The sequence below is a fragment of the Mugil cephalus genome, chromosome 20, assembly GCF_022458985.1.
Source record: "Mugil cephalus isolate CIBA_MC_2020 chromosome 20, CIBA_Mcephalus_1.1, whole genome shotgun sequence".
In the NCBI taxonomy this organism is placed as follows: domain Eukaryota; kingdom Metazoa; phylum Chordata; class Actinopteri; order Mugiliformes; family Mugilidae; genus Mugil; species Mugil cephalus.
In genome coordinates, this window is record NC_061789.1 from 12,004,786 (window position 1) to 12,016,126 (window position 11,341).

General features: G+C 50.4%; 1 protein-coding gene across 3 annotated transcripts; it reads left to right on the plus strand.

Moving 5' to 3' along the window:
* Positions 1 to 451: 451 nt before the first annotated feature.
* On the plus strand, positions 452 to 9,834 carry LOC124997554 (suppressor of cytokine signaling 7-like). Of its 3 annotated transcripts, XM_047571329.1 has the most exons (10): positions 452 to 2,539; positions 4,297 to 4,358; positions 4,599 to 4,703; positions 4,950 to 5,087; positions 5,738 to 5,877; positions 5,982 to 6,150; positions 6,227 to 6,355; positions 6,980 to 7,115; positions 7,216 to 7,383; positions 7,608 to 9,834. In XM_047571329.1, exons 1-9 carry the CDS (start codon positions 753 to 755, stop codon positions 7,361 to 7,363), a joined length of 2,814 nt encoding a protein of 937 aa, XP_047427285.1. In that variant the 5' UTR covers positions 452 to 752; the 3' UTR covers positions 7,364 to 7,383; positions 7,608 to 9,834. The 3 variants fall into 3 exon arrangements, with proteins under 3 accessions (XP_047427285.1, XP_047427286.1, XP_047427288.1); XM_047571330.1 differs by lacking the exon at positions 4,599 to 4,703; XM_047571332.1 differs by lacking the exons at positions 4,599 to 4,703; positions 4,950 to 5,087.
* The last annotated feature ends 1,507 nt before the right edge of the window (positions 9,835 to 11,341 follow it).

Consider the following 11,341-nt stretch of genomic DNA (forward strand, 5'->3'; position numbering starts at 1 on the left):
ACACAGTACAATTTCAATAACCAACCGAGTCAATCCTGAAGAAGAGCACGACTTGAAGTCATAATATGCGGAAAATGGTTCAGGAAGTGGCGCTCTATGTTTGTCAGAGACAACAAGAGTGGAATTATAAATAAAATAAAATAAAATAAAATAAAATAAATAAATACTACTACTACTAATATAATAATTCAAATAATTAAAATAAAATATCAAAATAAATTATTAAGTCCTTTAAAAAAAATAAAATTAAAATGCGAAATACAAAACATACCCTAACCTAGGAAGTGACACGCAATGAAATAAAAACAAAGAAGTAAAATATAAGTTCAATACCCATCAAATAATAGTGATAATAATAATAATAACAATACTTCCCCGGTACCGGGAAGTGTTCAGTCAGCACCCCTCCTCCCTCCTCCTCCTTCTCCTCCTCCTCCTCCCTCCTCCTCATCATCATCATCACATCCATGTTGTCTGACCGGAGGATGAGTCGGTAGGAGGCTAACAGCTAACGGAGTGGCAACACCGGGCGGGTTTCTCATGTCCGTTCATGTTTTGACGTTTTCCAGCGGAGCCGTTACCGTCTCGAACCGGTCCGGACGTCCCATGGCTGCGGGTCGGAGCTCCGTGGGGCTGCCCGGGGAGTAGCTCTGCTCTGCGGCGGGGAGATGCAGCAGCTCGCCGCTGTTTATTTATGTGGCTGTTATGTAAGAGCGGAGCTGTAGCCGAGCTGCTAACGTTAGCCCGCCGCCATGAACGACGCGCAGCAAGAAATGTCCCCGGACTTCGTCCTGATGCGGCTCGTGTCCGCGGCAGAATACGACCGGCTGGATGAGCCCGAAGACCTGATGTCCGGAGGCGGTGGGTTCGGGCCCGTCAAAGCCGTGCTGGGACACCGAGGCGGCGGGTTTGATCTGGACTCCAGCGGCCCCTCGGCAGGCCTCGGCTCAGCATCCCCGCACTACAGCTCGCCGCTCCCCGGAAAAGGTGAGCTGGAGAGCGGGCTGGTGTTGACGCAGGCCTCGCCGGGCTCCGAGGCGCCGCTTTCACCTCCGCCGTCCGAGGACTTCGCCGTTGCTGCCCAGCGGTTCGTGGACTTCCCGGTGCAGCACGGACACGGCTCGGGCGGGCACGGGTCGAGGGCGCAGCTGATGGTGTTTCAGAACCTGCTGCGGTCCGGAGACCGGATCCTGGAGTGCGGGCTGGAGCAGCCACCCCGGGGCTTCATCCAGGAGGAGGCAGAGAGACAGCGACAGCAGCAGCAGCAGGACCCAGGATCAGGGACCGGTCCTGGTAGCACAACAGCCGGCCCCGGGCCTGGAGGCGGGAAGGACCAGAACTCGCACTGCATCCCCTCTGCAGAGGAAAACCAACCCCTGCAGCTCCTGCAGTGGCACCCAGTCCTCAGACTGTCCAAGGGCTCCGACGGCTCTCAGACTCCTCAGCAGGGCGTCCCGGCTCTAGAGTCTGAGTCGGGGTCCGTCCTGTGCCACAGACACCGACTACTGACAGACCGGCTGGCTAAGTGGCCCCCAGGCCTGCTGGACCAAGCCTTGCGCCTGGGCCTGCTGGAGCCCAGGAAGAACTGCTCCTCCGGGGGTGAGGACTCCGTCCTGGCTCTCGCCCAGAGACTGGGTCAGCTGGGTGAGGGGAGAGAGGGAGGCGGAGGGGAGGACATGGTGCTCCCGCTCCCTCGCTGCTCCTGCCACAGCGTCCTGGCTTCAGGGACGGGGGGCATGGGGCCAGGTGAGGACCCCAGCGAGACTAGTGACGCCCTACTGGTACTGGAAGGTCTGGGGTCTGAGGAGGTAGGGGGCCTGGGGCAAGGAGGGGGACGAGATGGACAAGACGGGGGCGACATTGAGAAAGGAGATCGGGAGGGGGAAGCTGGGACACCCGGGGGTGCAGGGCCCGTGTTCTCCAGTGGGACTCTGAGCGGTCTGATGCGCCAGGTCCACAGACTGGCAGAGGAGGCGGGGGTCTGCACCGACCAGAGCTGCCGGTCCTCGCTGGCCGTCCTGGGTGCCGCGGTGTCCCTCCCGCCCTGTGTAGACCCCCGAGCCCCCATCAGCGCCTCCACCGCCTGTCCGTACCCTCCCGGCCATCCGCAGGCCCACCACGCTGCAGCGGCACTCAGCGGACTCCAAGTCTCCCCCGACCCCCTCACTTCCTCCAGCCCCGACCCCAGTACCCGGCCGCAGCATCAGCACCAGTCCCGCTCCCAGCCCCAGAGCCGGGCCACCACCCCGAAGCTCGGCACGGCCTCGGGGGGAGTCGGGCGGTCCGCCTCCCCGCTCGTAGTCTTGGAGGGGGTGCTGGGAGGAGCGAGGGAGGGCGAGAAGACGCCGCGGGGGAAGTCCAGGAAAGGGGGCTCCCTGAAGGTCCGGCTCAGCAAGCTGTTTAGAACCAAGAGCTCCAGCGGGGGCTCGGGGGGCCTGCTGGACAAGAGGCCGTCCCTGGCGTCGTCCACCTCTTCCGGGGGGAGCCTGCTCGACGTGTGGGGGTCCAACTGCAGCAACACGGACCAGGACGGCAGCAGGTGAGGCGACGCGTTCGGGCATTGACGGTTGCGTCCGGGATGCTGGTCGGCATGGCAACAGACAGTCAGAAGTTTCAAACTGTGACCTGAGAGCAGCTCTGACAGAACAACAGGGACACCTTTTGGCAGCAGCTTTTGCCAAAAGTACTGACTGATCATTTTTTAGAAAAGTGTTCCCGGCTGTTCAGTTTATTGATGATGAGACAAAGAAAAGCAGAAAAAAATCTTCGCTGTAAATCACTGAAACGATTGATGAGCCAACTTTCCCAAAATGTACCAGTCCATTCAACAAATGTTTTCTGTGTGAACGACTGAAAGGGAGTTTCACCTAAAGACATTTAAATGGATTATTGGATGTTGGAACCAAACAACTTCTGATCAGATCAAACTCCTGATCGGCTGTTTTGATCCTTTGTTTGTCTCATCCTGATTGTTAAAGCTTCATGTGCTGCTGTGTGATGAAGCAGCTGATGTCTCAGGTCACCTCTGATCCAACAAACTTCAGACTTCAACTTTTCCTCTTGACTGTTGTCATGGCGATCAGCATCCTCAAAGAAAGAGAGAGAGAGAGAGGGGGAGATGAGGCGTTGCCATGGCAACACCTCACTCAACTTCTCTCTGATGAGGTGGCACTCGTCTCCATGGCAACAGAGTTTGGATTTTAGCGGGGCGGGTAGGGGGGCTCAGGTGAGGTGGTGATGTCACCGCTCGCGCTCACCTGCCGGTAACCGTGGAAACTGAAGGTGTCTGCACAGGTGAGGGCAGCTGACGCTCATCGGCGGTTATTCTCGTAGTCTGTTTACTGGCACCGTTAACCCCCAGAAATTCCTGTCATTTTCGACCTAAAACATTCACCCCCCTGGTGTGTGTCTGTACTCCAAGTACAGTTTTGGCCTCTTTTGAAAGATGACGCTTCCAGTTCTTCTCCCCAACAGCCAGAATCTGTCTCGGTGCTACTGGCACTGAGTAATAGGAGTTTAACTGCACGGAAAATTGTGTGATTTTGTGTTGTCTTGCGTAGTCCCATTTCAAATATGGTCATAATGCTAAAGAAAACGAGTATTTCACACAGTTTTGTCCTGAGGACGGCACCATGCGTGCCAAGAGTGCACCAAAGACGCGGTAGGACGGTCGTCTGTTGGGTCAACCAAAAGCTCAGAGCTGTTTTGGGACGGCGGCGTGGCTAATAAAAGCGAGTTAACTGATGTTATGGCCGAGAATATGTGCACGCGATGAAAGTGTGCCGCGGCGTGCACCGCGCCGTTCCAGATCCGAGGCTCGGTGCGGACGAACTGTTTCACCGGAGGACATTTAGAGGACATTCTGTTGGGACTTTTATCTGCTCCTGGTAGACTGTGAGGCTCAGCACACGCGTCCTGCACATGGACGTGTTTGTGAATGGCCTGTGTGTACTTTTGTTTGCTTGTGTCCTGAAGATCGTTCTGATCTGGAGAAATCTCAAGACACGAAGCTTTTGTAAAAGATGTAAAAGATGTGTTGGTAAGAGTGTGTTTGGGCTGGTGGACGCTGTGCTCTACCTCATCCTCACCGCGTCCGTAGAGGTTTTCAATCGGGGATAAATTGTGACAGCTCAGACTGAACTCGTGGCTTTGGGAGGGAGGGGGTCAAACCAGTGGAGAGAGGTGCATGAATTTATGTTCTTTGATGTAAGACTATAACAAAGGCAAATGATGATGATGATGATGATGATGAAGGTGCTGCAGTCAGACTGAGCTGAACTTTGTTTGTGTCGCCAGGCTGCAGGTTTCCAGACCTCACAGTGCCTTCTCTCCGGTGCCCTTCACTCCAGCTTTCACCGGTAAGTCCACAGCAAGAAGTGTGTGTGTGTGAGTGTGTGAGTGTGTGTTGTCTCTCAGGTTGTTTTCAGGCCGACACACTGATCACTTTATTAGGAGCAGACGTTTGGTTATCGACGAGGCGTCGAACTCTTCCTCTGAGCTGCGTTAGCCGACGGTAGATTTGCTCTTCCTCTTCCTCTGCACTAACGTTTCCCCGCTCCCCTAACACTCGCTCTCTCCTCTGTCTCCCGTCTGTTCAGGTGAGACGGTCTCTCTGGTCGACGTGGACATTTCTCGCAGGGGGGGGAACTCTCTCCACCCCCCCACCCCCCCTCCCCCACCCAGACGGAGCCTCAGTCTTCTCGGTACTTTGCTTTTCTTCTCCATCTTCCTCTTTTTCGCTTCCTGTTTTTCGCTTCTCCTCGGTCCGGTCCGTGCTGACTCTCGCATTTCGCTCTGACTCTTGTGTTGCCGCCGCGTTGAATGGGTCCGAGGAGCGTTTTTCAGCCGCCGGGCCGCTGTTTGTTTGTTGGTTTTTTTTCGTCGCGACTCGCTCGTCGGTTCTGATGACCGTCCGCCTTTTTTTTTGTGCCTGTTTCTGTTACCTCCAGACGATTTCGGCGGCCCGCTGCAGCAGCAGGGTCCCTTCATGGAGCGCGGCGTGGGGGCCTCCATGCAGTCTCTGCCTCCCCGGCCGCTGGCCCTGCCGCCTTCGCTCAGCACCATCCAGCACAGCCTGAGCCTCAACGGTGACACACACACGCACACACACACACACACACACACACGAGTTTTATTGGATTGTCACTGAAGACGTTCAGTTTAGTTTTGAAACTTAAATCAACTCGGAGTTTCATTTCTGTTCTGGATACCTCTTTGTTCCATGTGTTTACCTCGAGGTAGAGGCGTGCGTATCCATCCAGAAATGTCGGTACTTTCGATCTAGACGTGTGCGTTCTCGTTGGAATCGATCTCCACATCAAAATATCGATACCAGATCCACTTTCGCAAGAAATATTAATACTTTTATGACACTGAATCTGAGGCAAAGTAAATCGCCGTGCTGTCATTTCTTAACAAAAACATATAAATGGGAAATGATAGAGAATGTAGAATGAGACCTTTGTTGTCAAAGTTCTGTCAAGTTCTAATCTGAAGATTCACATCAAAGTCAGAGCGACTGTTCTTAGTTTGTTTTTGTTTTTTTAAATGTGATTCGCACAGATTGTCTTTAATTGCTCTGCTCTGTTTGGCAGCTTGTTTAATCCTCATACATTTTTCATAATCACATTCACAACTGTTCATTGTAAAAGCCGCCACCTCCGAGTTGACGCCCGAAGGTATCGACGTCGGTATCGGCTTGTGCGCGCGACTGACTGATCTCTGTGTGTTTGCCCAGACACGTTCCTGCGAGGTCTACCCCGGCCCGTCCCCCTGCGCCCAGACGGGCAGCACCCCCCGCCGCGGCTCGCCCCCCGCTGCCCCCTCAGCCGACCCGACGCCGGCAGCTTCGCCACCAGCCTCCGAGAGCTGGAGAAGGTGGTGGTGGGGGGGGGGGGCTGAGCGCGCGGCCCGGAGCCCTGCGTGGATGGTGTAGTCGGGGGCGGAGCTGACCTTTTTGTTGTGTTTCCGTGTGCGTGCAGTGCGGCTGGTACTGGGGCCCGATGAACTGGGAGGACGCGGAGATGAAGCTGAAGGGGAAGCCGGACGGGTCGTTCCTGGTGCGGGACAGTTCGGACCCTCGATACATCCTGAGTCTGAGCTTCAGGTCGCAGGGAGTCACACACCACACGCGCATGGAGCACTACAGAGGTAACACACACGCACACATCTAAAACAACACACGTGCACTCTGTTCTCCAGAATCACACGTTCTCTCCGTCTTCAGGCACGTTCAGTCTGTGGTGTCACCCGAAGTTCGAGGACCGCTGTCACTCTGTGGTGGAGTTTATAGAAAGAGCCATCATGCACTCCAAGAACGGAAAGTTCCTCTACTTCCTGCGCTCCCGAGTCCCAGGTACCGACCGGCCAATCGGCTCAGCGTCTCCGTCCTCACCTGTCTGTATGTTTGTCCGTCTCGACCGGACAAACCAATCTGGTCGATTTTCTAAAAGAAAATATATAACAGATGTTTAAAATGCACCTGAAAAATACAAAAGAGAGGTAAACGTTACGGTACCAAAAAGTATGTGGACATCTCCTATAGATCTGCAAAGTTCAGACGTCCACACACTTTTGAAAAGTTTTTCTGTTTTTTCCTTTGACGACACTTCCTGACCAAAAGTATTTGGATTTGCTGTATTACAGTTATATTATTGTCTAGGTCACCTGGCAAATTGAAATTGCCTTTCTTCCTTGGCCAATTCGCAACATGGTCAAAAATACGTGGACACTAACCCCGTTTCAGGCTGAATGAATGCTTCAGATTTATTTCCGTAAACGTTTGAAATGACGCGAGTTCTCACAGACGGCTTCACAACAATAATAGTTTCCTATTAGTTTCATTAGTTTCATTTCCGCTTCCTCTGCGAACATTTTTCAGTTTGATGCAGTTTTGCAGGAACTTCCTTTAAAGATAAAATGAAAAGAGAAGTATTGAGAAAACACGTGCTCAACGGACCGATGGTGTGTGCCTGCTCAGGTCTGCCCCCGACCCCCGTCCAGCTCCTGTACCCGGTCTCCAGGTTCAGCAGCGTGAAGTCCCTGCAGCACCTCTGTCGCTTCTGCATCCGGCAGCTGGTCCGAATCGACCACATCCAGGAGCTGCCGCTGCCCACGTACGTACCTCGCCCGTGCTCGCGCTCTCTGACCACACCCACCACACCTTGCGCCACTGACTCCGCCTCTCCTCGCCCCCCCCCCCCCCCCCCCCCCCAGGCCGCTGATCGCCTACCTGAGGAAGTTTTATTACTACGACCCCGAGGAGGAGATCAGCCCGACGCTGAAGGAGCTGCAGGAGGTGAAGGAGGTGAAGGAGCGAGGCTCGGGGCGGAGCGGCCAGCCTGGGGTCGAGTCTCAAACGTAGCACTGGAGCCGAGAGGCAGCGTGAGTTTCTGTCACGGGTTCATTACTCATTCATCATCGATTATTAAGACAGAGAAGAGATCAGCCAATCATATGTCCAGATTCTTTGATGAGACGTGAAGCAGGACGTCCTTTAATCTTTGATTTAAGTTTAATAATGAAACATCTTCTTCTTCTGACCGTCCTCTTACTCATGTTGTCATTCTTTCCATCTTCCCTGTTTCCTCTCCCCCTCTCTCCTGCAGTTCTTTTCTTTTCTTTCTTTCCTGGACTGAAGGACGTTCAATCATTCACACTGGACTCTCAGACTGCAGCCAATCGGCTCCCTCCGCTCAGTCGCGTACCCGGCGGGGTTTCAGATGATCCGCCCTCCTCCGGGCTCTCTGATTGGCTCACGGGGAGCCGAAGGGGAGGGGCAGGGGATGTGGAGACTCCGCCTCTCTGTTGATGTCATCGCTGAGCAGGTTGACTGAGGGAAGAAAGGTGACGGGCGCTCGGATGTGTAAAAGAAGAATGGTCGCCTCCGGGTTCTTGAAGAGAAGCACTTTTGTTTGTTTGTTTTTTTTTTATTAAACCTTCAGACGGCGGGACAGAGTCAGAAGAAACCTGAAAGCTGTTTTCGCGATCGGTTACGAAAGAAAAGCTCAAATACGGCCAACAATTACAAAACAAATCGGTGATGGAAATGATCAGTTGCTGCTTTAATTTAAACGGCACAAAACACACAGAGAATCCACCTGCTGCTTTAATAATCAGATCAACTCTTAAATCTCATGTTGTGATTTTATTCCTTTTTTTTTTCTTCCTGTTTTATGAGATAAACGAATCATTGATTATCTGATTACTTGACGGTAAAAATGTTCTTTCTCTGCAGCCTGAACTGAACTCTCATATCGACCGTCCACAGTAGATTTGCTCTCGGTGCGAAGCCGTTTCCGTGTCCTCATGGAGCAGAATTGAGAATCGGGTCGTCTCTGCTCCATGAAGACACTGAAAGATTTTCAGCGTAAAAGACTAAACAGTATGGACTGGAGGTCTGTTGAGTTTCTCTTGCGGAGCTTTCTTGTTTTTCCTGTCGGCCATCACCTCAGATGCGTTGGTTTAAACGTTCGTCCTTCACTTTGGAAACAGAAGCCGACCGGCGAATCTGAACATGAGGTTGATTTAGTGCAGCTTTCAGCAGGAGGTCCTCAAATCAGCACCTGAGATGTGTGCTCCGAGTTAAAGCTACAGGCGTTGTTAAGTCGTTCAGGTTGATCGGAGCTGAACACGTTCGTCTGATTGGTTAATGAGCCTCTGGGTTCAGCTTCTTTGCTGCTTGTTGAGCTTTGACCTGCTGGTTTTCATGTTAGCGCTGAGGGTCTTATCAGATCAGGCTAAACTCAAAGGCAGAGCGCGATATTCTGTCACTTCGGTACGATTTCCTACTGCAGGTCTGAATGTCTCTGATGAGATGGTCAGTTTGTTGTTGCTAGTTAGCATTAGCATCGGCCGCCTTTGTTCAAAAAATGGAGACACTTTCGTTTCCTCTCGCTGACGATCTTAAGCCCTGAACACAAACCGTCCCGCCGACGTGTCAGAAAGTGACGGCTGGTTTACGACACTTTTTTCGGAACAGACCTTCTGATTGTAGATGTGTGTTCTCGGTGTTGCTCCATGTCGAGACGTCGGAGGAATCTGAGCCGACGTTTGTATCTGTTTGTATTTTATGCGGAAGCTTTTACTTATCGTTTGTTTACAACCCTCAGAATAATTTATCCCACTTTGTCCAAACACGTTTACAGTCGAGGTGTTAGCTGCTGTTACGAACGGTTACACGTTTCAGTGTTGCGGGCGGGGTGACGCCTGAGCCGAGGGACAGGCTCCGCCCGCTTTCACACCTTTGCACAGCTGACCAATCACAGCACAGGGTGGGCGTGGCTGCTTCAGATTCTGGTGTAGAAATGTAGGTTTCACATGTTTGAAGCACAGGGAGGCTTTTAATTTGGAAAGCTGACAGTTAAGGATGAATGAATGAATCGGCTGATTGACGTCGAGTTCACGGGAATGAATCAAACAAATGAGAATTGTTGTTTATGTTGTTTGTTCCTCTGTTTGATGTGGTTTTTCTTTTTTGCACTGCGTGAGCGAGACTAAGTTCAGGATCCTGGAGGCGACCGACGCTCTGACTGTCAGAAACATTACCAAAAAAATAAGAGCAGAAGGAGGAGGAGGAGGTTTACTGTGACGACTGCTGAACTGAAACCTGACGTCACAACTAGCAGACACTGGAAAAACTGGACCTGATCCAGACGCTGTCCCAGCCGACACTGGGTACACTGGGAACACTGGAGCTGGGAGCGGAGCGCCCTGCGGGGACTCTTCCATGATGTCAAACAGTGAACGTGGGACTTTAAATCTGCACACATTGTTGTGGAGGAATCTGTGGTGTGTGTGCAGTCACCTGTTAATAAAACAGAGTGTTGGACCGATGCTCTCTGTGTGTGATCAATGATTTTTACCAATCCGATGGTTCCCGACTTAGGTCGTCATCTCGCTTTCACGCTGGATGTTATTCAGGCTGCTTCCTTTTATTTAAAAACATTTTGTTTTTAACTAAAGTTTCACAGGCAGTTGAAATTTGTTGAAACGTCAAAATAAAGTTAAAGATTGTAAAATAAATGTCGCATTTTTAATGTGCATACCTTTTCAATTTTTTGAGAATTAAATGTTTTTAAATATTTTTTTAGTAAATTTAATTATTACTGATCTAAAGTGTGGAGACAGAGTTATATATATATATATCTTTAAATTTCAGAGCTCTCTAGAAATAAACATAAGGTGATATAAATAATACATAAATAAATTAGACGAGTCTGATATTTACACCTGAGGTTTGTCCAAATTAAAACAAAAATTTCAGCCAGTAACTTAAAAAAAACAATGCATTTTGACTTGAATGCACAGACCTCCATTACAGCAGTAAACTGTATCTACACTTTAACTAATGTGCTATAATAACTGAAAAATTAATTTAATAAACATAAAAGATCACATTGTTCACTCTATGTAATGATGGATGAGCCCTCCCTTCCATAACTTACTCACCCAGCCTGTCCCAGTTGTCATGAAAGGTGAAACTACAGCAACCGAAACTTTTATTTCTTTTTTTTTCTCCCCCCTCTCAGTGTGTAAACATTATTTTATTTTTGCCTGAAGGGTGGACATATTAACATGCAGATCTGTGGGTATTGACGCACTTTTGGAGCGGTTTTTTGGTTTCAGGTTTGGAGGCTTCTTGAATGCACCCACTGCACCTAGAGACACCTCAGGACATACTTTATTCTTCAAGCTTATTAATGTGGAGAAAGTGCTGTCATTTCACTCCGAATGGAGGTTCACGGGGTTTATTTAAGCAATATTACCCGAGAGGGTTTGCTTAAACGTCCTTTGAGAATGACGTTTAAGCACAACCCAGGGAAATATTGCGATTATACAGCAACTACCAACAGAATAAAGCGTATAATTAAATACATATTCATGTTGATGGACATTTTGCTCTCAAAATTTAAAGTTTTTTTGCGAGTGTGCCTCCCGTTTCCATTGAAATAAATGGGGTCTGACTTATAACTGGAAACACAATCGGTCACGTCAGTAGATTCCTATGTGTAATGGAACCTAGTTCACCACTACAGCAAATAATCAGAACCATAGCAACGACCTAGCAACAGAAATGATTTTCTAGTCCCAGATGAGTGAACTCTGAGCTGACGTTCATGTTTTAACGAACATTACCGACTTTACCGAACTAAATCAATAATGCATAAATGATTCTCATCCTCCTCCAACCATTCATCGAAACTGAGACCCTCAAATAAATCGAAATTAACAACAAACCGATCCATTTTGTAGCGTATTTTTCAGCCGTTACCTGCTCCAGCTCCGACAGTTACAGTGTTGCCATGGAGATGGATGCAACGTTGCCACAGACTTGGCGGAG

Coding starts and splice junctions, on each gene's coding strand:
- LOC124997554 (XM_047571329.1), top strand. CDS start 753: ATGAACGACGCGCAGCAAGAAATGTCCCCGGACTTCGTCCTGATGCGG. Junction 5,878..5,981: donor GCCTCCGAGAGCTGGAGAAG/GTGGTGGTGGGG, acceptor GTGTGCGTGCAG/TGCGGCTGGTACTGGGGCCC. Junction 6,151..6,226: donor GCGCATGGAGCACTACAGAG/GTAACACACACG, acceptor CTCCGTCTTCAG/GCACGTTCAGTCTGTGGTGT.